Source organism: Capronia epimyces, assembly GCF_000585565.1.
Source record: "Capronia epimyces CBS 606.96 chromosome Unknown aczIQ-supercont1.4, whole genome shotgun sequence".
NCBI classification, from domain to species: domain Eukaryota; kingdom Fungi; phylum Ascomycota; class Eurotiomycetes; order Chaetothyriales; family Herpotrichiellaceae; genus Capronia; species Capronia epimyces.
The window spans coordinates 1,396,860-1,418,752 of NW_006912907.1; the positions used below are offsets into that span (position 1 = coordinate 1,396,860).

A 21,893-nucleotide genomic window follows, 5' to 3' on the forward strand; every position below is an offset into this window, starting at 1 on the left:
CCGTGCTCGTTCTGGCATGATCTCCCACGTTACGGTTACCCCCTCCTAGTGTCGGAATTGATCTACTGGGTTGGGATTTCCCCTATGCGACCACTCAACCCTTCGCTCGAGCAATCTCATCAGTACGTGGCAGCGAGTCTCCTGACCAGATAGTCGCCGCTGTTGATGGGCTCGTACTTCTTGGCCGACTTCTCCCAGGTGCCGGGGAGGGCCTCGATTAGGCGGTCGAAGTTGGGATTGCAGAAGTAAGCGATGCTGTAGCGGGCGGGGATCAGGGCTTCCGGGTCGTTGTCTGCTTCGACATCCTTGGGCGGAGGAGGCTGGATGACGCGGTGGTTGGTGGACTTGATGAGGTCGTTGCTCCAGCGGGCCAGCAGGTCGCCGGCATTGACGACGATGGTGCCGTCGATCGGAGTGGCGCGCACCCAAGTGCCGTGCGGGGACTTGACTTCCAGTCCGCCGACGTGGTCCTGGAACAGTAGGGTGATGGAGCCGTAGTCGGAATGCTCGCCGGCGCGGACCTGGAACGGGTTGTCGCGCCACACGCTCCGCTTGACGGGCGGGTAGTGCAGCAGGCGCAGGGTGTTGTCGCCGGCATCGGTGTAGCTGTCGAAGAAGTGCTCGTCGTCCAGGCCCATGCCCGTGGCGATGGCGCGCATCACGTTGACGTGCAGGTCCTTGAGCGTCAGGAAAAAGCGCTGCATGTCGCGGGTGAATTGGGCGCCCGCCTCGTCCAGCTCGGTCGGCCAGCGGTTTGGCAGGCCCGGGACGCCTTCACGCCCGATCTCCATCGACTCCTTCAGGTCGGGGTTCGAGGCTCGCAGCCGCGCGATCTCCTCCGGGTCGCTGGACTGCGTCACCTTCTCCCGGCCCCATGTCACGTAGCCGCGGTTCGCGTCCGGCGTGGTCCAGCCCAACGTGTCCTTCTGCGCCTGTGGCCGGGCGAAGAACTGCGCCGACTGCGAAAACGCCTGCGACACCATCTCCTGCGGCACCCCGTGGTTCTGGAGGTACAGGAACCCGGACGTCGTGAAGGCGTGCAAGATCTGGTCGGCCGTCGCCTTTTTCGTGGGCCTGTCACCGTGCAGAAACGCCCCGAAGTCGATCAACTGCGCACGCACAGAGCGGCGGGTCAGTGGCTAGGTTCGGTCGACTCGGGGGATGAGAAACGTGGACGGGAGCCTTTGCAGTCCAACTCACCGGCATGACCAAGTCATCTTGCTCGACACCCTTCTGGGCCTGCACCCCGTTCTCTATCGAGCCCATGCTGTAGCTGAGTGACGAGGCCGAAGTGGGCCTCTAGGAGCGGGTAGAGGTTTGGAGGATCAATGTGTAGTAACCTCACGCAACCCCCTCTGCTAACCTCAATCACTTGCCCTGCGGTTTGCGGCTTGCGGTTTGTGGCTTGCGGCCGGAGTGTGGTATGTCCTGGGTTGCGGTGGTGACTTTGACGAAACACATCAGACGCAGCGGGGAGGGAGCCAGAGGGTTAAATGGCCAAAGCTGAGCGGCTTCGTCGACGGCAACAGGCCACACCAGGGACCGACGGCTGATTGGACCAGGGATGCGATAAGAGAGGTCGTGGGTGCAAGCAGGAAATATGTAATTAATATCTGTACGGAGTACTACGTACATTAATTAATTATGTAGTATCTGTATCAACGCGAGTGTAGCCTGCGCCTTGATAGTGTCGGAGGACGCCGCTGGACGGAACGTCAGACTTCTTGTACGGACCCGTATATCATGACATTTTATCTGGACACCGAACGCCTTCTAGCTTCCAGAACCTACCCAAGACGCACAAGACCCTAGACCCTAGACCCTTGCATGGGCAGACGACGACAAGACAGATTCAGACCACCATTCGAGATCTCGGGCTCGACCTCGTCCTCGACCTCGCCGTCTCTCCTGGGTTTCCTATCTTTCTCCCTCCACCACTCCCTCTACCAACCAAGAACCAGGAACCAAGCCAGTCTCGCCACCAGCCATGTCTTCATCCTATCCCATCGTCGACATTCACACGCACATGTATCCGCCGTCCTACATCCGACTGCTTTCCTCCCGCAGCACCGTGCCTTACATCCACCAACCCTCCGAAGACCCCAATGCCGACCCAAGGCTGATCATCCTTGCGTCCGACGACGACCCTGCACGGCCCAAGTCCGCTCGCGGCCGGCCTGTCGACGGCACATACAGTTCCTTCGACCAGAAACGTCAGTTCATGCAGGCTCACGGCATCACCTGCAGCGTCATCAGCCTGGCCAACCCGTGGCTTGACTTCTTGGACCCAGAGTCGGCCCTTCCCACTGCCCAGGAGATCAACGACGACCTCGACAAAGCCTGTGCCGAGAACAACGCTCAGCCGTCAGGCTTGAAACTCTATGCCTTTGGCTGCCTGCCTCTGTCAGCGCCCTCGCAGGACATTGTCCAGGAGATCCACCGCCTCAAGACGCTGGCCAATGTCAAAGGCGTCATCATGGGAACTACCGGCCTGGGCCAAGGTCTGGATGACCCGGCCCTTGACGAGATCTTCGCTGCGTTGGCTGCAACAAATACTCTCGTCTTCCTCCATCCGCACTACGGGCTTCCTGACTCTGCCTTTGGCGGGCAGGAGACCATTGCAAAGTCAGGCCATGTACTACCTCTCGCTTTGGGGTTCCCTCTCGAAACCACCATCGCCGTGTCGAGAATGTATCTGGCCGGCGTCTTTGACAGACACCCTCAGCTCCAGTTTCTCCTCGCTCATTCAGGCGGAACTCTGCCTTTTCTGGCCGGGCGAATAGAATCGTGTGTGGCCCACGAGCGGGAGTTCATCGCCAACGGGGGTCACAGGCAAGGTCCGAAACGGTCAATCTGGGAGGTCCTACACTCGAATCTCTATCTCGACGCTGTCATCTACGGCCAACCTGGGCTAAAAGCCGCGATCGAGGCGGCCGGAAGTGTAGATCGGGTCATGTTCGGCACAGATCACCCTTTCTTCCCCCCGCTAGGGGATGACAAGAATAGCAAGTGGCTGAGCGTGGAAAGTAACATAAGCGCGATTGATGGCTGCTTTCCCCAGAACGAAGAGGCGCAGCGAAAGATCTTGGGCGGAAATGCGGTGAGGGTCCTTGGCCTGGACCTGTGACGAGGTATGGGAAACTCTACCTTGCCTCTCTCTCAGCTTTCCTCTAGCTGGGACACATACGAGTGAGTACCTGGATGTGGTGTCCACATTGTACATAGTAAGACATGCATTGAGATGCTTAGACAGACTAAAAAAGGACTTCTGCACCTCTGATCTTTTCGAAGTCTTATAGCCCTTTCTGGCCAGATAGTATATCCCAGCCCAAATGTTCCCAGAGTTGTCCAATAAACCATTCTGCACCATCCTCATCCGGCCTGATATCTTCCATCATCTTGGCCACATCATCTCCATCTTCATCCGCACCTTCATCACGCCTCAAGGCATTATAAAACGTGTCGTCGTCATCCCCATACACCCCCCTGAGTAAAGTGTTCTGGAGCGTTTCTTCAACCAATCGTCGAAGTCGGCCAGGGTGTGTCGTATCCGGCTTCTGCACTGAAAAAAGTAACAACGAATCTTCGGACATGCGCTTCGTGCTGTGATGCAGAAACTCGATGGATTTTCGCAAAATAAAGACTAGGTACGGGCCTTCAAGTGTCGCGCTGCCCATTGCAGCTTCCAAATCAAGGTGAGCGACATCCAACAAGCCTCGTGGTGGAAGGACTCCGGTCGAGCTTTTATGCTTCTGCTTCGAATCCCCGAATATCAGAAGCGACAACGAAGAGCCGGCGTGGTCGAAAAAAGCGCACAAAATCCCCTCCAAAATTTCACAATGATTAGTGTTAGATGCATCGAGATCTGTAATCATCCTAACCAACGTCCTAGTCAGAGACTCGGCTTGTCGAGCAAAGCCAGGGGAAGAGTTGTGTGGTGTTCCAGCGATTGATTTCGTGCCAGAGCGTCGCCCCTTATTCCTGTTCTTATCCTCATCATGCCGTGTGACAAACTCATCTAGAGCACATTTATGCAGACGCCCTAGAATGGTTTGGAATAACCTGACAATTGCCGACACTTCTGGGAAATATTGTTCACCATCATGGCCTTTCTCGGGCCCAGTGATATCCAATCCTTCCAAGATGGACAGGTAGACGTGTCGTATTAGCCGACAAAGGTAGTCAATGGATTGCTCCTCCGCCTGGGGCTGGCCTCCCTCTTCGATGGGCTGCATGCTTCTGCAGATGGCACTGATCATAGACTGAATCGCCGTGCCGGCGCGGCCTTGATCTGGTTCCTTGAGTCGAAGAGCGTAACGCAGAGATCTGAATCCTCGAAGGAGCGCTCGGCGATCTAAACCTCGTTAATGGTTCATCCAACCTTCCTTAAACGGGAGATGTGGATTTTACTCGGGTTAGGCCAGTCGAGGTTTTCAGTCTCAAAGCCAATGCCATCCTGGCTTAAATCATCCTCTGCAGTAGATCCCCCGTTTCTTGATTGCATTTTAATCCCTGGGGCAGGTGTGACATCTCTTTTCCGTTTTCCTAAAGCTCGCCGTGCTTTAGCGGGCGTTGACTTCCCGGGAGCATGGAATGCGTCCCTTTCTTGCCTAAGTTCCAAGACCTCGTCAAGAAGTTTCAATCGTTCAAACTCAGATGTCTCGTAGCATTCTTTCCAGTAGTTGATGGCATCAAAGTGATGAGTCGAGGAGTTGGTGCTGTGAGTACGCTCTTCAACTGCCCTGCGGAGGGTATCTATGTGGCCTTTGCAAGGTCAGTAAGCCAGGTGTGCAATAGTGTGCGTGTGTAGACCTTCTATTGACATATGTGGTGGTTTTGATCGTACCACTATAAATGCGAGAGCGAGCTGCGCGGGAGAGGGAAGGCTGCTCGAATGCTCATGGTCGACACCGCTGCTACAGCGGGCCATGTCCGGGCCTGCCACTGCGACCTTATCAATGGCACAGGATCGACACCAACGTCCCAGGAACAAGTAAATTTGAGGCGTACGAGATGGACAACTAAAAGAAAACAAAGTTGAAGGAATGCAGTTCAGACAAAATCACAGCTGGAGGCAGACTTGGGGTGGCTTTCTGCGGAAGGTGCCACTCAGTCTGCGTTCCCGGGCAGGGCAAATATTTCTCGAGTCCTCTGGAAGATTACTGCTCGCTTGAGAGACATCATCTTGTCAGGAAAGCAGGGAAACACCGTCGAGCTCCATATCACTTGGTGGTGCCCCAGACCTCCCTCCGACTACCTACATCAAAGTCGCAGTTGACGTGACAAATATTCAACCATTCTGAACCTGCCTTCCCCGCCACCTTTCCCAGACATTCCACCTCTGATTCCAAAAACGTCCTTGTATCCCAAGGCAACACACTATCCACAGTAAAGAATAAAGTACGTTGACGCTGTATGCGATGGAAGATTTTAGGATGAAGATTAAGTACCTGCGAAGGTACTCAGACTACCTCAGGTAAGTAGCTACTGTACCAACCAATGAGGTCTGCCCGCATTGCACCTCTCAACCTCATGGCTCACCGTAGCAGCAGCGAACTGAAACTAGTCGACGTCCTTTCTGCCGCCTCAAACATTCATGTTTGCCTGAACTCGCAGACGGGCCAGTCCACACGACCAGCTTCGGTATAGGAAGCGGTCAATATGGCGCCAACCAGCGATACCGATGGCTCTGTCGATTATTATGAGTTGTTGGCCATTCCGGCGACTTCTTCTGAGTCTGAAATCCGGCGCGCATATCGAAAAACGTCCCTGCTGTACCACCCGGACAAAGTCAAACCGACACCAGAAAATTTGGACAAGTTCCAGCTTTTACAGACCGCCATAAGTGTCCTGACGGACGCCGCGGAGAAAGCCAAATATGACCAAACTCGAGAGGCCAAGCAAAGGCGTCTGGCGGAGACGGCTGCGCTGGAGAGCCGGAGGCGTAAGATGAAGGAGGACTTGGAAAAGAGGGAGGGCAATTTCGCAGGCACTACGACCACTGTGGGCGGCGTGAAGAGGACATGGAGCGACAGGGAGCTCGAGATCAAGAGAATCGCTGAAGAGAACCGGAAGAAAAGAGAGGCGGTCATGACACAAAGGACCCACGAGGCTCAGGCGAGAACCCAGGCCCAAGAACAACCCTCCGATTCTATCGATCGTTCTGTCAAGGTTCGTTGGATCAAGGAAGGTGAGGGTCTTGATATCGACCAACAGGCTCTTGAAGAGAATTTCCCAGCAGGCCATGTTGAAAACGTGCTGATTCTCAAGGACAAGAAACGCCGCGTCGAAGGCCGGGACAAAAAGGTTGTGCTGGGAACCGCGGTCATCGTGTTCAACTCTTTGTCTATCGCTAAAAAAGTAGTTGCCCAGGGTCCTTGGGACGGTATCGAAAGTTTGGAATGGGCCGCGGAGAAGGAATCTGAAGGTACCTGACGCCATGTTTATGCCCGTCGCTACTCTCAACATGGACATCCTAGTCCATTCTCCTGCGACAGGTATTACGCCAACCACCCCCACGCCTCCACGGCACAGCCTCGACCTGTGCTGGCGACATAAAGGCGGCAATGAAGCATGCATATCGGATAATCCGCACGTCCAAGGTGTTGAACAACACCTGGCAGGGTGTCGATCTGCTCTTGCAGCTTTGAGCTCCCATCAACACATCGCTGAATGCGAGCATACCTGCTACTCATCCTACTGCAACTGGGACCAGCTGAACACACTTCCGGGAGATGAACATCCAACCCTCCGTAAAAAATCATTGGTTAGCACGGAAGCCTCTTTGAAGTCTTCATTTTGGCTTCGGGCCAAGGCAGATCTGATGCTGGACGTTGTGGGGAGTTGCCGCCTCCTCTCAAGCAATATTTCACGGTGAGCGGACATTGACGCTATTTGCTGGAGACGACGGCGAGAACCGTAGCAGCTCGTAAGTGCTTCCTGTTGCGAGCGGTAAATGGCAGCGTTGTTCAGAATGATTGGGGCGTTCGTAGTGATGTATTATACCCTTCAGTTTCGCAACACAATGTCATACGATCTCAATCAACCTCATCATATTCGTCATCATCCTGCCGTGGCTTTGGCCTTTTCTCCTTTCTGTGTAAACTCTGCTCTACGCCCTCCCTCAGCCAAGTGGGTACAAATGGTTTGAGCATGACTGCACGTTGACCATCCTGCCCTTCGATCTCCCACTGCACTTTGTACTGTTCCGTAGGATCGTAGTTTGTCCGATCCGCCGTCAGTTGAATATCGGTCATCATCTCCAGTCTGCAAATTGCAAGGCCGATGTTCCCCACTCCGCTGAGCCACTTCCCACTACTCCTTCCGCGGCCTCGGGCATGCGCTTTGGAGATGTTCGATTGCGGTGGAGGGAGAGGGAGAACCGCGTCCGGTTTATATTTTGGCAGGAACTGAGCGTCCGGAGGCGGGTTGTCAGCGGGATCGTATAATTGGCAAGGCAATATCCTCTTTCGGACGACACCGGTGTGATGAGTGCGGATCGTGAGCTCCTGGCCAACGTAGCAGCCCTTGAAGAAGTCGATCCCGCCAAAGAAGTCGATGTTGCTCTCCTGTGGCAAGGAACTTCCGGCCAGGAGTTCGGTCTGCCCTTCCGCCAGCCCGTTTAACATGCGATGAACCGTGTAATCTTGCAGTGTAGCCTGCTGAACTCCGCGCTCCTCGAGGTGTTGCAACAGTTCGACCTTGGAACCCGTCTCGTCTAGCCATCGTGAGCCCATGCCAGGCCTGGGATCTTGTCCACCAGTCCGCCTCTTCGTGCCCGAGTATCCCACCAGGTCCCCCTCGTCGGGCCAGGTGTAGTAGATGCCCACCTTCTCTGGGTCTACCTTCTCCAACTGGAACTTCGACCTCAGTTTGTGCTTGCGTAAATGTTTCAGTAGGTCGCCTGCGCTTTGCGAGTCGGCCTCGATGAACCACTCCTCTCCATTGCCCTCACTGGGAGGGTAGATGAATACGTCGTTCAGGATTCGGCCATTTGAAGAGAGAAATGCTGTATAAATAGGCTTGGTGCTCCCGGTATCTAGAATTTTGGCCGGGACGAGATTGAATAGAAATACTCCGGCATCAGGGCCTGCAAGACGAATGAGGGTGCGGTTCGTGAGCTGGACATATTTCCTCGGACTGGACGGGGATGCCGCAGCGGCGTAGCCAACGGCGGAGGCTGCGAAGGTCCGGCGGTGCGATTTCAGATGGACTTGAGTTCCGCTCTGACACCTGGAACAAAGCAGTGGGTTGAGCGCATATAACCTGGACTTTGCTGTCATCATGGGAATGGGAGAGTTGGGTCTGGTGTTGATCGACTCAATTGTTATCGAGTCGCCGTTGACGAGCTGGAAGACGAGGTACTCCGGTACTCTGTACTCCGCTCACCCCGATCGGGACGAGGGTGATGCCGCCCTGTGATCACCCCCTGCTTGCGCGAGCCTGGTGAGCGGGAGCCGGGACTCACCCCCAGGACCCTTGATGGATGGCACGACTAAAGGAAGGCGTATTGTGAAACTCGATCCCGGCACGCCGCAGGATGAGAACGGGAGAATCAATGTCGCAACGGCTGCAATGGAAATGACCTCCAGTACACTCTCTGAGATGAAAACAAACCCGCTCTAGTGGGATGAGGATTGAAACCGAGGACACTTCCCATTACAATTCCATCTCAGTCTCTATGAGTCTATCCCGAAAGAAATTTTACCGGACAAGAGCGCTGGTATATCATCCCACTCGCACCTACACAAGATCTTGCCAAAAGGATATCCTCGGCGATCAAGCTCCTCAAAAATCTCCTTACACCAGTCCATCTCCTGCCCGTCTTCCGCTTCCGTGCTCGCAAATACGTGCATTGCTGCGCGCAAGGCGAAAAACACCTTCTGCGGTCCAAGAATATGCATATCTTCCGAGAGTAGATACTCCATTGATTGGGCGATCATTCTCGCTAGCTCTAGCGCTTGTCTGTGGGTGAATTCATTTTCCACGGACGTGATGAGGTTAGAAGTCGGATTCACGTCACTCAGAGACGAGAAGGGGATGGCGAGGATGCTACTGTAGAGCAAGAGGAGAACGGTCCAGTAGGAGAGATGAAGTCGTGCAATTTTGAAATTCTGAAAGTGTAGGGACTTCGGGAAGACGGATGCAGGTTGAGAAAGAAAACGTGATGACGAAGGCCGCTCGTAGTAGAGCGGCCCGGCTTGCTTTTGTAGGAATCCCTGGTACCAGTTCTTAAGTTGGGAATGAAATTCCCACCCCTGCTGTACAAGTGCTATTCTCTGTGCATGGAGATCATCGAACGCGGTGGTGAGTCGTGCCGCCTTCTCGATTAGGGTTGCAATTTGAGCCATGATGTCGAGCAGTTGGTCAAGGTCCGACTTCGGCTGTATCTTCCACGGCACTGTCAGCCAGTCCTGTTGTGCAAGGTAGGTCGATTTCCGGGTGGCCAAGGCGTGTGTGATCTGCTAGAGGTGAGCTGCTGTTCAGGCAAGTATAGAGATTCTACACTCACACCAGTAGATCTAAAGTCCAAGAAGAGACGATGGCTTAATCCAGCCACATGTAAATCCGGACCTCGAAACTGGATCAACCTTGCGACACCTTCCACATGGCTGGCCCATCCGCCGGTATTCTCCCCTGAAACTTCTAGTAGCTGCTTATTCGGTCAACGACAGTCTTATTCGTGCTCTGAGGGGTGCTTGCCTCAAAAGTAGATAACACCATACAGCTGGCAAGAGTCTGCTCCTCTAAAAGCAGGCTGTGATGTGAGAGAATGTCTTGTAGTCGATGCAAAACTCTGCCGTAGTTTGCCGTGCCTTCATATCGGAGCCTCTCGTCGCCATATTTGCGACCTAAACAGACCAGACTCAACGCCAAGATTGCGAGATCAAGAGAGGCGTCATTTAATGGTACTTGTGAGGGGTCGATGGCTTGGAGCCAGGAAACTTGGACCTTGTGCCCATTCTGAAGCTCGGCTTCTGTGGGTATGTAATTGTCGAGGAAGTTATCGAACAATTCCGAGAGGCTGAGCGCGCGTCTTGTACACTGAAGCTTCTGGCTTTTGGAAGTTACGCTGTCGTCGGTTTCGGGGGTTCTGCAAGGCGTAATATCGTAAGCTGAGCCGGTAGTAATCGTGCGCAGGTCTGTGAGCGAAGCCAAAGGCTGAGTTCGGGTCAATAAGGCATCCCGATCCAAGGCACTCAGATTCTTGAAATGTCGTTCACGCTGATATCCTCCGCATACCCGATTGCCCTTCTGACAGCGAGCGCAGGACGGCTTTTCTCCATCACACTACCACGGAGTTAGCCCCTTTCCCACGGTTTGAAAGTAGACAGCAACACGAATCTCGATACATACGTGGACCTTTCGCTTCCTGCAGGTATTGCAACCCTTGGACTTTCCCGCCACGCCCACCATCACTGTAACACACGAAAAGCCCAATGTAGACTTTGATATTTGCTCCCGAGAGCGTTGGACAGTTTCGACGGTGTAGTATTGCTGACGCGGAGTCTCGACGCACTCCACGAGCACGACCGGATCTTCGGGATGGCAATTTATGCCTGTGCACCGTCTTACTGTGAGAGGCTTCCCATATCTGGCATTCTGTATTCGAGAGGAGTTTTCTACCGACTAGGTTATGATGATATCGGGAATGGAGTGCATCTTAATACCCTGTTTTTAGGCCTTCGTTTGCGGATTGTAGGACTGGCATCTTTGTATAGAGGGAAAATAGAGGTGGCGTTGCTACTGCGGCTTAGGGTGGCAGCGTGGATCTCCAGGTGGATACTAGATGGTCGACACTCGTACGAAATACGGAGTACGGAGTAGATTGTTCCTGCAGCCTGCGTGACGCGTTCCTGTTGCTTAATCTATTTGAGGACTTTCTCTTCTTCGTAAGTGACGCGGCCCGGAGAGGGTTTCTTACTAAGAACTTACTAAGAGAGGAGAGACCACCGGCAGAAGGAGACAGCGTACGGTGTACGGAAGAGAGCGGAACGCAGCGAGTAGGCTGAGATCTGAGATCCAGATTAGACTCTATTTTATACTACACACCGTGGGAGATCAAGTCGAGGGGAATTCAGAAGGGCGGGCAACGCAAGCTAACAGTCGATCGTAAAGGTCCTAGAAATAGTTCGACCGAGGGTTGCCAATCTTCGATCCTGGTTTGGGAGGGACCATCAAGAGGTGATTAATAGAGGTGAAGCTGAGTAGTGGTTTTTAAAGCGGCACGGTTTGCAGTGGCTCGGCCGCCAAGGATCACCGTCACCCGCATCATGTTCAGCCCCGTCTGAATATTCCGCTCCGCATCGAGAGGCTCCTGCTTTAGCTACGGCGCATTCTCCCCTCTAGGTATCTAATCAGTCTACAGTAGAACTGGTAAAATCCAGGTCGATCAGCTACCCCAATCAGCTGTCCAAAGAGCACTGTGACTGGCCCTTTCAAGCGACCTCAACGAAGAACACAAAGGGAGCGTCAAGTCTTAGGGACAAACAAGACCAGGATATCAAGGAGGGTTGGTGGCTTGCACAGGGTTATTTTCGAGAGGAGGTCACGACACCGACAAACGCGAGAACGCGTGCGACTACAGAACCCAGCAAAAATGACTTACCTTGCCGACCTTCATTCGTACCTACATCAGTCCTCACTACTCATCCAAGCGTATCCCTCCACACGAATAACGACAAAGTACTCGCTCCCTCGAAAACCCAATACGAAGGCCATGTCCAAGCCGAGTGACGGACCTGCACCGACGGCAGATACAACGGCGGTTGCGTCGCAGCCCAAGCGTGAACCGTCGGCGGTCCTTACACTTAAAACATACCACCCGGAGTCTGGCATCTGCCTAAAATATCGAACAGACAAGGCGGCTGAGGTGGGAAGACTATTGACCGGGCTCGGAAGATTGGCAAAAAGAGAAGTCATAGAGATACCCACAGCGGCCACGGCTCAGATCGAATCTGGACGAGCTGCCGAGGGTGACAAGATGGAAATAGACAGCGGGGTGTCTGCGCCCAAGGTTGAGGACAAAGTAGTGACGGCACCGCCCGCAGTGGTCCAGACTGGCGGCGGAGGCGGGGGCAAGGGAAAGAAGAAGAAAGGAAAGAAATGAAGTCTCCCAAATGGATGATCGAAGGCGAACCAAAAACATTGCCTCCAGCACTTCGCTATTTGCCATCGACTACGTCACACTTGGTTCGGTGATCAAAACGGTCACACATGGGTAGGTACAGTTAAAACATCGACATGAAGATACGACGAGCATCGACCCAACTTCTCCAAATGGTGGCATCTGCACCTGGAGGATCTCCCTGAAGAGCGATAGCATGTTGAGAGAATCGGCCTTCCCACGCCGCAGAGCAGATCTCATGCTTAATAAAAGCAGGCGAGCAACTCTGTCCAAGCTTGGAAGATGTTTCCTGTTGTTGGGCTAGCTTGGTACATAGAGTTCGAGACTGCAGTGCAAAGTGCTCCGGCCGAGAGCCAATCTATCTGTGTCAAGGTCATCAAGAAGTGAACATCAGGAATGCGATTTGTACTCGTCACATTGATTTTAACCCAACGCGTGGGCGGAGTCGGGCGCGAGTGGTAGATAGGAAAGAGCCTCTACATATGGAATGCAGCCCTGGATAGCGTGAGAGTGACGGATTAGCATGGCAACCGCACCCGATAAAGCTCTCATGGAAAGGGGGTGTCACAACTAAAGAGGCAAGACCGTCTTCACCGACGAGCAATTTTGGAAGAACCAGGATTCTCCTGGTCAGAAGTACATAAGCCACCATCTCCATATTTTGAATGCACATTAGCCAGAAACCCTGTCTGAACACTCGTAACTACCCAAATATGCAAACTCCTTCTATCAGAGCTATGCATCCTGCGACCTAACCGTTCTCAAAACGGTCCATAATAACACAACGTAGCCGAGCACCTCTGAACCTGCCATGCTGATGATGTGTTGATGGTGTGAATGGGGTATAACAAAAGTAGAGTTGTGCTTTGGACCATTCTGTTCCCGACAAGCGATCCCAACAACGCCGACAAACACCAGTAAAACCCTCCGTCATCTAGAAGTCCTCGTCAAAATTGATGCCGTTACTGTCGTCTTCGGCCTTTTCATCACTCGAAGATGTTCCCTTTTCCTGTTTCTTGCTTGAGCCTACCACGCCAGCCTTCTGGTAATCACCAACGCGCTTCTCGAAGAAGTTTGTCTTTCCACCGAGAGAGATATTCTCCATGAAGCCGAATGGCTGTTGAGCATTGTAGAACTTCTTGTTTCCGAGCGCCACCAATAAGCGATCAGCAACGAATTCAATGTATTGTTGCATAAGCTTGGCATTCATGCCCAGCAGACCGACAGGCAGCGCGTCAGTCAAGAACTCCTTTTCGATTTCGACAGCCTCAGTGATGATCTTCTCAATGAGCTTGGGGTCTGGCTTGTGCTTGAGATGCTGGATGAGGAGACAAGCAAAGTCTGTGTGCATGCCTTCGTCACGTGAGATGAGCTCGTTCGAAAAGGTCAAACCAGGCATAAGACCTTGATACAGTCAGCGTCAATATTGATAACAGACTGGTACAGGTGCTCACCCTTGCTCTTAAGCCAGAAGATCGAAGCGAATGAACCTGAGAAGAAGATGCCCTCAACAGCAGCAAAGGCGACAAGTCGCTGAGCAAAGGTCGACTCCTTATCAGAGATCCATTTCAAGGCCCAATCGGCTTTCTTGCGGATGCAAGGAATGGTGTCTATTGCGTCAAACAGATACGCCTTCTGCTTGTTGTCTTTGATATAAGTGTCAATGAGTAGAGAATACATTTCGGAGTGAATGTTCTCGATCATGATTTGAAATCTGGTTGATTGTTAGATTAGTGATTGGGAGGTCTAGGGATGACTTACCCATAGAAACAGCGAGCTTCTGGAATTTGTACTTCGCCGCTGAAGCGCTCAAGTAGGTTCTCGTTGACAATGCCATCCGAGGCAGCGAAGAAAGCCAAAACGTGAGATATGAAGTATCGCTCATCGTCATTCAGACGGTTGTGCCAGTCGTGAAGATCTTTTGACAGGTCGACTTCTTCTGCTGTCCAGAAACTAGCTTCGGCCTTCTTATACACGTTCCACTATGTAGAAAGAGCGTTAGCCATCATGTCAAGACCCCGTGGTGGAAGACCCTGCCAGGTCCCGGACGCGGACGCGTTCCCTAGATCCACTTACAATCTCATGATACTTGATAGGGAACAGCACAAAGCGATGAGGGTTCTCTTGTAGGATCGGCTCATCAGCCTCCAGTTCTTTCATAGTTGGCGCAACCTTGGGTGCTTCAACCGGTGCTTTGACCTCTGTGACGGTAGGCTTCTCGACTTCTGGCTCGGTCTTCGCGGTGAAACTGGTGGTAGAGGGCAGGTTTTCTTTGTTCTCGACGTTGAAGTCAAGTTTCTTGACCGGGCTGTCCTTCATCTTGAGAGTCTCGAGACTTGCGGCCGCCTGCGCGTGTTGTCAGTCATATGCACCTTGACGAGTTTTAGTGATGATGCAAGTGGCAAAACGAACCTGTTTGGACGGTGTGATCTGAGTGGCCATTGTTCAATGGTAGTAAGGATGTAATAGTTGAACAAAGAAAGCGTGCAAATGGGCAACAACAGGTACAGAGTCGGTTTGTTGACAGACGCGAGGTTGAGAGAGGAGTCAATGGGAAAACTCGCGGATGCTGGCAGCATTTTATGCAAGGCACCACGGGCACGACACGCTAACGCGGTGCGCGTAGATCTAAGCTAGTGACGCTCGCGGGCTGGCCACTGCACCACTTTAAGCTGGCATCTCTCAGTTGTCGATCCACTTCACATCAACAGACCACCGCGACTCTGGATCCAGAACCGTCAGACAGTAAGGAGTCGGTGGATTCCTCTTTAACAAACCGGATGCTGACGTCCACCAGGACGACGAGACTCGGCTCTGGTGTTCACACGGTGGCTGCTGAAGTGTGTCAAAGCCAGACGAATGACATGCAGTCCCCCATCCCCTTTTATCTAATCTAATTTTATCAGATCAAGATGGAATTTCTATGATCTCATCTGGACACGCGAACAGGGGAACACGCGCCGCAGTATTATTATTGTTCCAGCCAGAAACTATTCTCTTCCTATGGTACCTAGGTACCTTACCTTACAGGCTGTTCAAAACATGGACGGGCTGCTCAGGTCATCTCATCAAGGCTTCATGCACCCAAAAAGACTTCTTTGCACTCCCACGTCAAAGGGTAGGACGGACTGCAATCTGAATTCTTGGAAGAAACGCTGCTTCTTTCCGATGACTAGGTACGTCTGAAGGACAGAAAAATTGAAGCCGGTATCCCTCTAGGTCTGAATCTCGATGGTTTTATGAGTGCTTTCTTTCAGCTCTCCAATAGCTCACATGTTGTGAGACCCCGGGACCAGTCAACGTGGACCTGACGGAGTTAAAACCTCGACCATGCTACTGAGATCCTATCGCGAGCCTACCTAGATCTTACAGCTACAGCTATGGTATCGTTCACCGTATCGCCCCGAAAAGCAGTTGTTCTTGCCATCAAGGCCTTGCTGTCTTGTATAATCCTAACTTCAGCGCCCGTTACTTCGACATTACTTCCTATTGAAGCTCTCGAGGCTTAGGGGAGTTATTTAGAGAGTTCTGATTCTTGTCTAGATCCGGTCATTCGGTGCAGAGAACCTTCAATACACCAGTTAGGTGCCAGTGTATACTGTATAGTACTAGGTAGGTCAAACTCCCCGCATGAGACCTGCCGCTCCCGTGATTGGGGACTCCAATACCGTATCTTCGCCTGATTTGCATGGAGTGACCTGTTACCGGGGTTTCATTTACAACGATCCGAAGGATTTAACCATCGGTCCCGAAGCTACCATGTACACATCCGTCTCTAAGCGACGTCTGAAATCCATTGGTTCGCTGCAAACTCCTGAAAGCAAGAAGCCTCTTCCGCCATTTCGCAAGCAATAGAGCCAGAGAATTGTACATTGGTCGCTTATATAGACGTTGTAACGGTTAAGCCTCTAATTGTCTATCAGGCAACGTAAAGAGAAGCCCCCGTCCAAGCCAGGAAGATGCAACCTCTGCAGAACTGCCTCTAGCTTGTTGCCAATTAGGGATGGGAAGTTATCTCTGACGGGGCTTTTGGCGTCTCCATCATGAATGCAATATTTCAACCAGTCTCCCGTCAGCAATAGATAGATCGGCATCCCAAATGACGGCCAGCCCAGTTGTCTTGCTTTATTCCAGATCAGTGGCTCAATTTGCTCGTTAGGCGAGACGAGCTTGCTCCATGCAACTCCATGCAATGTGTAAGATCAAGTATCTAGACCTCCAGAGGCAAATCCATTTCATAACTTTTCTTCCAGGGATTTTGGCAAAATTCTCGTCTCAATCCCCCGTACCAGTTTGTTCGTCTGCTCTGCTAAGGTGAGGGTAAGGATGGTGTGGGGTAAGATTCGAGCAAGATGCGCAGTAAATCCTTTGTAGACGCTAAGCACACCCTCAGTCGAGATGGTCTTCCATAGACAATCAAAAATGCCGCTATAAAGATTGCCGTGCTGGTTGTACAATCTGGCCATAACAGTGTCCTGTGTCATCGGTCAGCACTTGAATAGAAAGAAAGACGCGCAGCACAATACCGGAGGATGCATCACGCAGCAAACCACAAAGCCGCTTGCCGTCGAACTCAGGAGGTGCAATGCCAGCCCATCTTCCATACCCGCGTGCCGTATCAACCTTCTCTTTGCAAAGAAATATGTGGGCAGCTGGACGGAGCTTCCAGCACCGGTCCTGACCATCGAAGCACCCATACCGCGGTAGAGACCTTTCACGCCCTCTGCCTTGTAGATTTGGGTCAAGCCGTCGAGCGCGTTGCGATACTTATGCTGAGTCCCAACTGGAAAGAAAGGTGAATAAGATTGCAACCGAGTTTTGGCAAGGAAGAAGGGAGAGCCAGCCATTGCTCCGAGAATTCCTGAGGTCGCTCCGGAGAAAATGTTGACTGAGAGTGCCTGGACATTGGGATCTTTGAAAACCAGATTGCTGCAGGCAGCTCTTAGCGGCTCATAAAATCCTAAACGGCAGCCATTTAGGAGAATCTGGTAGATGTATGCGCTGCCGATTCCTCGATAGATGCCTTTCAATCCTTCATTCCTCAAGATGACTCCAACGCCATGGAACACCCCTTTGTAGTTCTTTACTGCCACTTCTTTAGCTTGCAATTCTCCTTGCAACTGTAATCTGATCTTGACCGTCTCGAAAGGATGGGTTGCGGTCACGGCGCCGCAAGCTGCAATGCCGCCGGCAATGAATGCGCCAGTTGTCGTAGCCATCGTCGGGGTAATAGAACCGTTCGTCCTTGGTAATCTGACCGACCTTCCCTAGCACTCTGAGGATTGTGAAATAAGAAGTACCATTATATCGCAGCAGGAAGTGTTCTAAGAATGGATAAGTAGTGGCGGGTCAGCATCTGTCAGACAACGCTGTGTTCGCAACACCAACTCAACTCGGATGAAGACGTTAGAAAGAAATGCTCGGATATAGACTGCAGAGCCCGAGCGTAATCGGAAATAGTCGATGGAAACCGAGGGTAACCGTGGGGCACAAAAATACTTATATTATTATTATTGCGCATTGGCGGAAGAGAGTGCGCCGTAGTAACCGGAGAGCTGGTGATAGCTGAAAGCTATAGTACATGTAGTAGGCACCGACGAGTGCCGGCGACTGGGATATTCTTAGGACCCCTTAGGGACTGGAGACTGGAGAGGCCCTAGGAGCCCAAGTCCTAGTAGTTAGTAGTAACTAGCAATCTGCCGCCCGGGGATCTGCCGCCACGCGCGCGTTCCTAGATGATTGCTCCGCAAGCCCAGGTTTAATTTTTGGCACTGTACTGCGTCTTGTAGTAACAAACATATACGTAACTCGAACAGCCCGCCTCATCTCCTTGTTACCAGGTGCTTGACGACTTCGCATCCTCACTCTTGGTGTCCGAGGCATCAAAATATCTATCTGTTGCCAATGCTCCTGATCTGACGCGCACCGAGCCTTTGGCTTGACTGCCCGACATGGCTGCCGTGCCGCAGCAGAAGGTACACGATGTAATCAAACATTATCGTCCTGCTAGAGTGAGTTTGTCTTACAAGCACAATTATCGCTGGCTCACGCGCAGTAGCAATTCCCCGGCTCTGTGCGCTCGGATGGAGCGGAAAGTCGTATCACCTCACTGGACTTCGATGACATGGGCGATTTTTTGGTCGCGGCCTGCGATGACGAGACAATGCAAGTATACGATATCAAAGAGGGAAAGAGAACCAAAATGATACCCAGCAAGAAGTATGGAATTCACCTCGCTCGGTTTACTCATCATCCGCGCAATGTCCTGTTTGCCAGTACGAAACAAGACGACTCACTCCGCTTACTCGAACTGCATAACGAGAGTTTTGTTCGTTACTTCACCGCTCACACTGCCCAAGTAACCTGTATCGCCTTGTCACCTGGAAGCGATCAGTTCCTCTCATGCGGGAGTGACGACATGGTTTGCCTGTGGGATCTAAATTCGAGAAGTCCTCAGGGGAAACTGAAACTCGTCACGCCCTACCTTGCTGCCTACGATCCTTCGGCGAATGTGATGGCGATAGCATCGCAATCCACCTCATCCGTCCTCATGTACGATGTTCGAAATTTCGATAAAGCCCCTTTTGCAACATTCGACATGTCCGAAGCGGAAGATAAATACACTCCGACTACTAAAGGGCGTGCATGGACAAAACTGGAGTTCTCAAATGATGGAAAGAGTATGCTTGTAGGAACGGATTATCATGGTCACTTTGTATTGGATGCGTTTGATGGAGCGGTCAAGTCATTCCTCGTGGGTAAAACGAACGGAACAGGACGAGCCGCGCCCGTGTCAACATCAGGAAAGCCTTTGGGTCAAGGCGATGCATGCTTTACACAAGATGGGAGGTATATCATCGGCGGGACAGGAGACCAAGACCTCCTTGTCTGGGACACTCAAGTCGCTACCGGCGGTCGGCAGGAACCTACCACGAAGTTGACAAGTCGCGGCATCAAGAGTGCCATTGTACAATGCAATCCACGCTACAACATGCTTGCAACGGCAGACACAAAAGTCTGCATGTGGCTCCCAGGAGACCAAATCAAAAATCCAGATCTCTAAGAGATCATGAAGGTCAGACGGCAAGAAGTGCACTATGTCCAGTGTACTCTGATCTCTTTCGCACGACATACATCTCTTTACCTACTGGACTGGCCGCTTTCTCGTTGGCATTTTCCATTTAATTGTTTCCATTTCGCCTATGCTTGGCATCATTTTCCTACCCGCCAATTAGAGAAGTCTCTGCTCCGCATGGGATGCAGTGCAGTGCGACCCTCGGGAATCTTCAAGCCCGACACACCATCGTTAGTTATTTAGTACCACTGACTGCTACAGTCTCACTACCTAGTAGGTGCCTAGCAAGGGGTGGTATTTACGACCTCCTAGGCACTAGACTTTATTGGTAATAAAGCTGTAATATCTTCCCACTTTTCTAACTAGTTTATGCTTAGCGGCTAGCAGGTCAATATTCTTAAGAGCACGAGAGTAGGTATCTAGGCACCTTAGGTAAGTACGCCCGAACTACCTAGATACCGACGCGTTGCGTTGACTCGGGCTTATCCCCAAGTTCCAAATGTTGAGCTGTGAGAAGAGCGTTGCGGTGAACCGTGTCATTGGTTCCGCTGATCTATTGGACTGCCTGCAAAGGCGCGCACTTACGCTGCTCGATGAACTCGAAGCCTACCATGCATGTCTCCGATCACGAAACATATTCCAGGAAGTTGAATTGAGAGTGTTCAAACGGGGAGTCGAATCAGAGGTGAAGAGCTTGGAAAGAATCAAACAAACCGTTGCCTTTTCTGGTGGTGATGGACACAACCCAGATCACTTGAGAGCCAGGGAAGATGAAGCAACCCCGCAGCTTCATGCTCTGAGAAGTTCCAATCTGCCGTTTTATGAAGCTGTCTGGGGCATTGCGAAGTCGAGCCAGGGGGTGACTGCCCTGAGCAAGAGGATCTATGCCAGACCAAAAGGTCGTATAACGCAGGACATGGAACACAACAATCAAGCCCAGAACAACGAGCCGCTTGAAATAAAGCGATTGGCAAAGAAGGGAGTTCTCGTGGACGTCATAGCTGAGAACGGCCTGGAATGGATCAAAATTTCCACAGTCACTGAGAGACGTCTGCTTTTTGAGATGGCCAAAGAAGGCTGGGAGTCGTATACCAATTCTAGCGACGAGGACGGTATGGATGACAATGACATTGGCGAAGCTGGTAGAATCGGTAAACTTGAACTTGTTCGAGTAGCTGAAGATCTCAGACTTGCGTCACATGGTGTCAGAGTTCAGTTCCAGCATCCGCATATCCGCTTCGTCTTGCCGAACGTCCGCGAGGGTGTCCTTCCCGATGTGGATGCGTTCATTGCAGACTTGCGGGCAACTGGTGCCGTGGTTCAGTGTGGCATGACTGCGCAGCCTCGCGAGAATATGAAGGTGGATATTGACTTTGATAGGCTGTTGCCAGCACCGGTGACTCCCTATTTGACAGATACAATCAACATTGATTGTACAATACTCCTGGCTCTCATATCTGATATCTCGCACTTGCCACGTCAGCATTTGACTCGGATTTTTGCGGACAACACTTACAACAAGGCAATTCTTCGACAAATCAATACTGAAGAGCTGTCTCCTCTCGTCCCGACAGAGATTTACCCCATCCTCAGCGGGCGTTCGCTGGAGTGCACCGCTCAAGCCGCGCTACGAATGCGAGAGATTGCCCAATGTATGGGGACGTCCAGTGAACGAATCCGCGCCGATCTCATCCTCGGAGAGGGCGTGTACAAAGGTCAGTCCGCATCGAAGCTCAGGCAGGCCTGGAGTGAACACACAACCCATGCTGTGCCTTCAGAGATTCGGTTCCCCATCAAAATCGTGGATTTTAACGCGCAAGAGCTTCTATCTTCTTCAAGCCGAATTTTGTCCCGTTCCGAAGACAGTGGATTGTTTCCTTCCTCGATCGCCGACCGAGCTACTCAGATCATGGGTATGTCCCCGATCAATGTTTCTGTCTTCCTGTACGGCTGGGCTAGGCGGATTGTCACCCTCACCAGCAATCGCGTTGCGGCAACAGGGCTTTTGAGGACGATCAATGAGATACTAGACCAGAGCGAGCACGACGAGCTCGATGGAGACGGAGCTGATACAAGCTTCATCGGGCCACAGATATATATCTGCAAGACTGCAAGAAGCTTGCTCGGAAAGGTCAGAAGCAAAGGAGAGGAGGTCGCACCGATTAAGCACCCTCTTCCGGCACCCGTTCCAATTTAAGAGCGCACCTACTGAGGCGGCAAAGCTTTGTGGTCAGTCTTTCAGAATGACTCAAGACGTCAGTGCTCAGCGGCTACCTGAGGATGTTCAATCCAGACCCTGTCCTTCTATTATCATAACAGACGTATCCCAGTCATGATAAAACGCCCTAGTTCAACTCCAGCAGGCCGAGAATACTAATCCATGAGTTGAGTGCTTGAAAATGTGCAATTTGCTTCCCGCCTGAATTGTATGTAGGACAGTGTCTCTATACCGACCCATAATGGTGGTGGGGAAGAGAAGACATAGGAGAAATCGAGACGCGCCAATCTGGTCAAGAGTGACGCGGCTGCACCGCAACCACCCAAATAGGTCACGGTTGTCACTTGTAATCGCGGAGTTCAAACCTCCAACACCAACGTCAACCGTCTATCTGTTAATCATTCATCCCTCGTCAATTTCTTTACGAGCTTCCAAAGAACCAGGCCCAGTACTCTTTGTATTGTCTTTTAATT

The 21,893-nt window shown here is 52.0% G+C and overlaps 10 protein-coding genes across 10 annotated transcripts; 5 read left to right on the forward strand and 5 right to left on the reverse strand.

Annotated features, from left to right (window-relative positions):
- Positions 1-119: 119 nt before the first annotated feature.
- On the reverse strand, positions 120-1,266 carry A1O3_05132 (uncharacterized protein; the record flags this gene model as incomplete). The annotated part of the gene is made up of 2 exons (XM_007735259.1): positions 120-1,109; positions 1,201-1,266. 2 exons carry the CDS (start codon positions 1,264-1,266, stop codon positions 120-122), a joined length of 1,056 nt encoding a protein of 351 aa, XP_007733449.1.
- A 721-nt stretch (positions 1,267-1,987) lies between these two features.
- Positions 1,988-3,127, forward strand: A1O3_05133 (uncharacterized protein; the record flags this gene model as incomplete). Its single annotated transcript, XM_007735260.1, has 1 exon — positions 1,988-3,127. One exon carries the CDS (start codon positions 1,988-1,990, stop codon positions 3,125-3,127), a length of 1,140 nt encoding a protein of 379 aa, XP_007733450.1.
- Positions 3,128-3,293: 166 nt separating this feature from the next.
- A1O3_05134 (uncharacterized protein) lies at positions 3,294-4,235 on the reverse strand (the record flags this gene model as incomplete). The annotated part of the gene is made up of 1 exon (XM_007735261.1): positions 3,294-4,235. One exon carries the CDS (start codon positions 4,233-4,235, stop codon positions 3,294-3,296), a length of 942 nt encoding a protein of 313 aa, XP_007733451.1.
- A 1,426-nt stretch (positions 4,236-5,661) lies between these two features.
- On the forward strand, positions 5,662-6,435 carry A1O3_05135 (uncharacterized protein; the record flags this gene model as incomplete). Its single annotated transcript, XM_007735262.1, has 1 exon — positions 5,662-6,435. One exon carries the CDS (start codon positions 5,662-5,664, stop codon positions 6,433-6,435), a length of 774 nt encoding a protein of 257 aa, XP_007733452.1.
- A 602-nt stretch (positions 6,436-7,037) lies between these two features.
- Positions 7,038-10,416, reverse strand: A1O3_05136 (uncharacterized protein; the record flags this gene model as incomplete). The annotated part of the gene is made up of 5 exons (XM_007735263.1): positions 7,038-8,179; positions 8,747-9,461; positions 9,512-9,631; positions 9,673-10,290; positions 10,357-10,416. The coding sequence occupies 5 exons, from the start codon at positions 10,414-10,416 to the stop codon at positions 7,038-7,040; spliced, it is 2,655 nt and encodes an 884-aa protein (XP_007733453.1).
- Positions 10,417-11,599: 1,183 nt separating this feature from the next.
- On the forward strand, positions 11,600-12,109 carry A1O3_05137 (uncharacterized protein; the record flags this gene model as incomplete). The annotated part of the gene is made up of 1 exon (XM_007735264.1): positions 11,600-12,109. The coding sequence occupies one exon, from the start codon at positions 11,600-11,602 to the stop codon at positions 12,107-12,109; it is 510 nt and encodes a 169-aa protein (XP_007733454.1).
- Positions 12,110-13,061: 952 nt separating this feature from the next.
- Positions 13,062-14,569, reverse strand: A1O3_05138 (ribonucleoside-diphosphate reductase small chain; the record flags this gene model as incomplete). The annotated part of the gene is made up of 5 exons (XM_007735265.1): positions 13,062-13,531; positions 13,582-13,841; positions 13,889-14,109; positions 14,204-14,473; positions 14,540-14,569. The coding sequence occupies 5 exons, from the start codon at positions 14,567-14,569 to the stop codon at positions 13,062-13,064; spliced, it is 1,251 nt and encodes a 416-aa protein (XP_007733455.1).
- A 1,793-nt stretch (positions 14,570-16,362) lies between these two features.
- On the reverse strand, positions 16,363-17,346 carry A1O3_05139 (solute carrier family 25, member 46; the record flags this gene model as incomplete). Its single annotated transcript, XM_007735266.1, has 2 exons — positions 16,363-16,602; positions 16,654-17,346. The coding sequence occupies 2 exons, from the start codon at positions 17,344-17,346 to the stop codon at positions 16,363-16,365; spliced, it is 933 nt and encodes a 310-aa protein (XP_007733456.1).
- A 732-nt stretch (positions 17,347-18,078) lies between these two features.
- A1O3_05140 (uncharacterized protein) lies at positions 18,079-19,190 on the forward strand (the record flags this gene model as incomplete). Its single annotated transcript, XM_007735267.1, has 2 exons — positions 18,079-18,138; positions 18,186-19,190. 2 exons carry the CDS (start codon positions 18,079-18,081, stop codon positions 19,188-19,190), a joined length of 1,065 nt encoding a protein of 354 aa, XP_007733457.1.
- Positions 19,191-19,701: 511 nt separating this feature from the next.
- Positions 19,702-21,399, forward strand: A1O3_05141 (uncharacterized protein; the record flags this gene model as incomplete). Its single annotated transcript, XM_007735268.1, has 1 exon — positions 19,702-21,399. One exon carries the CDS (start codon positions 19,702-19,704, stop codon positions 21,397-21,399), a length of 1,698 nt encoding a protein of 565 aa, XP_007733458.1.
- Positions 21,400-21,893: the final 494 nt, after the last annotated feature.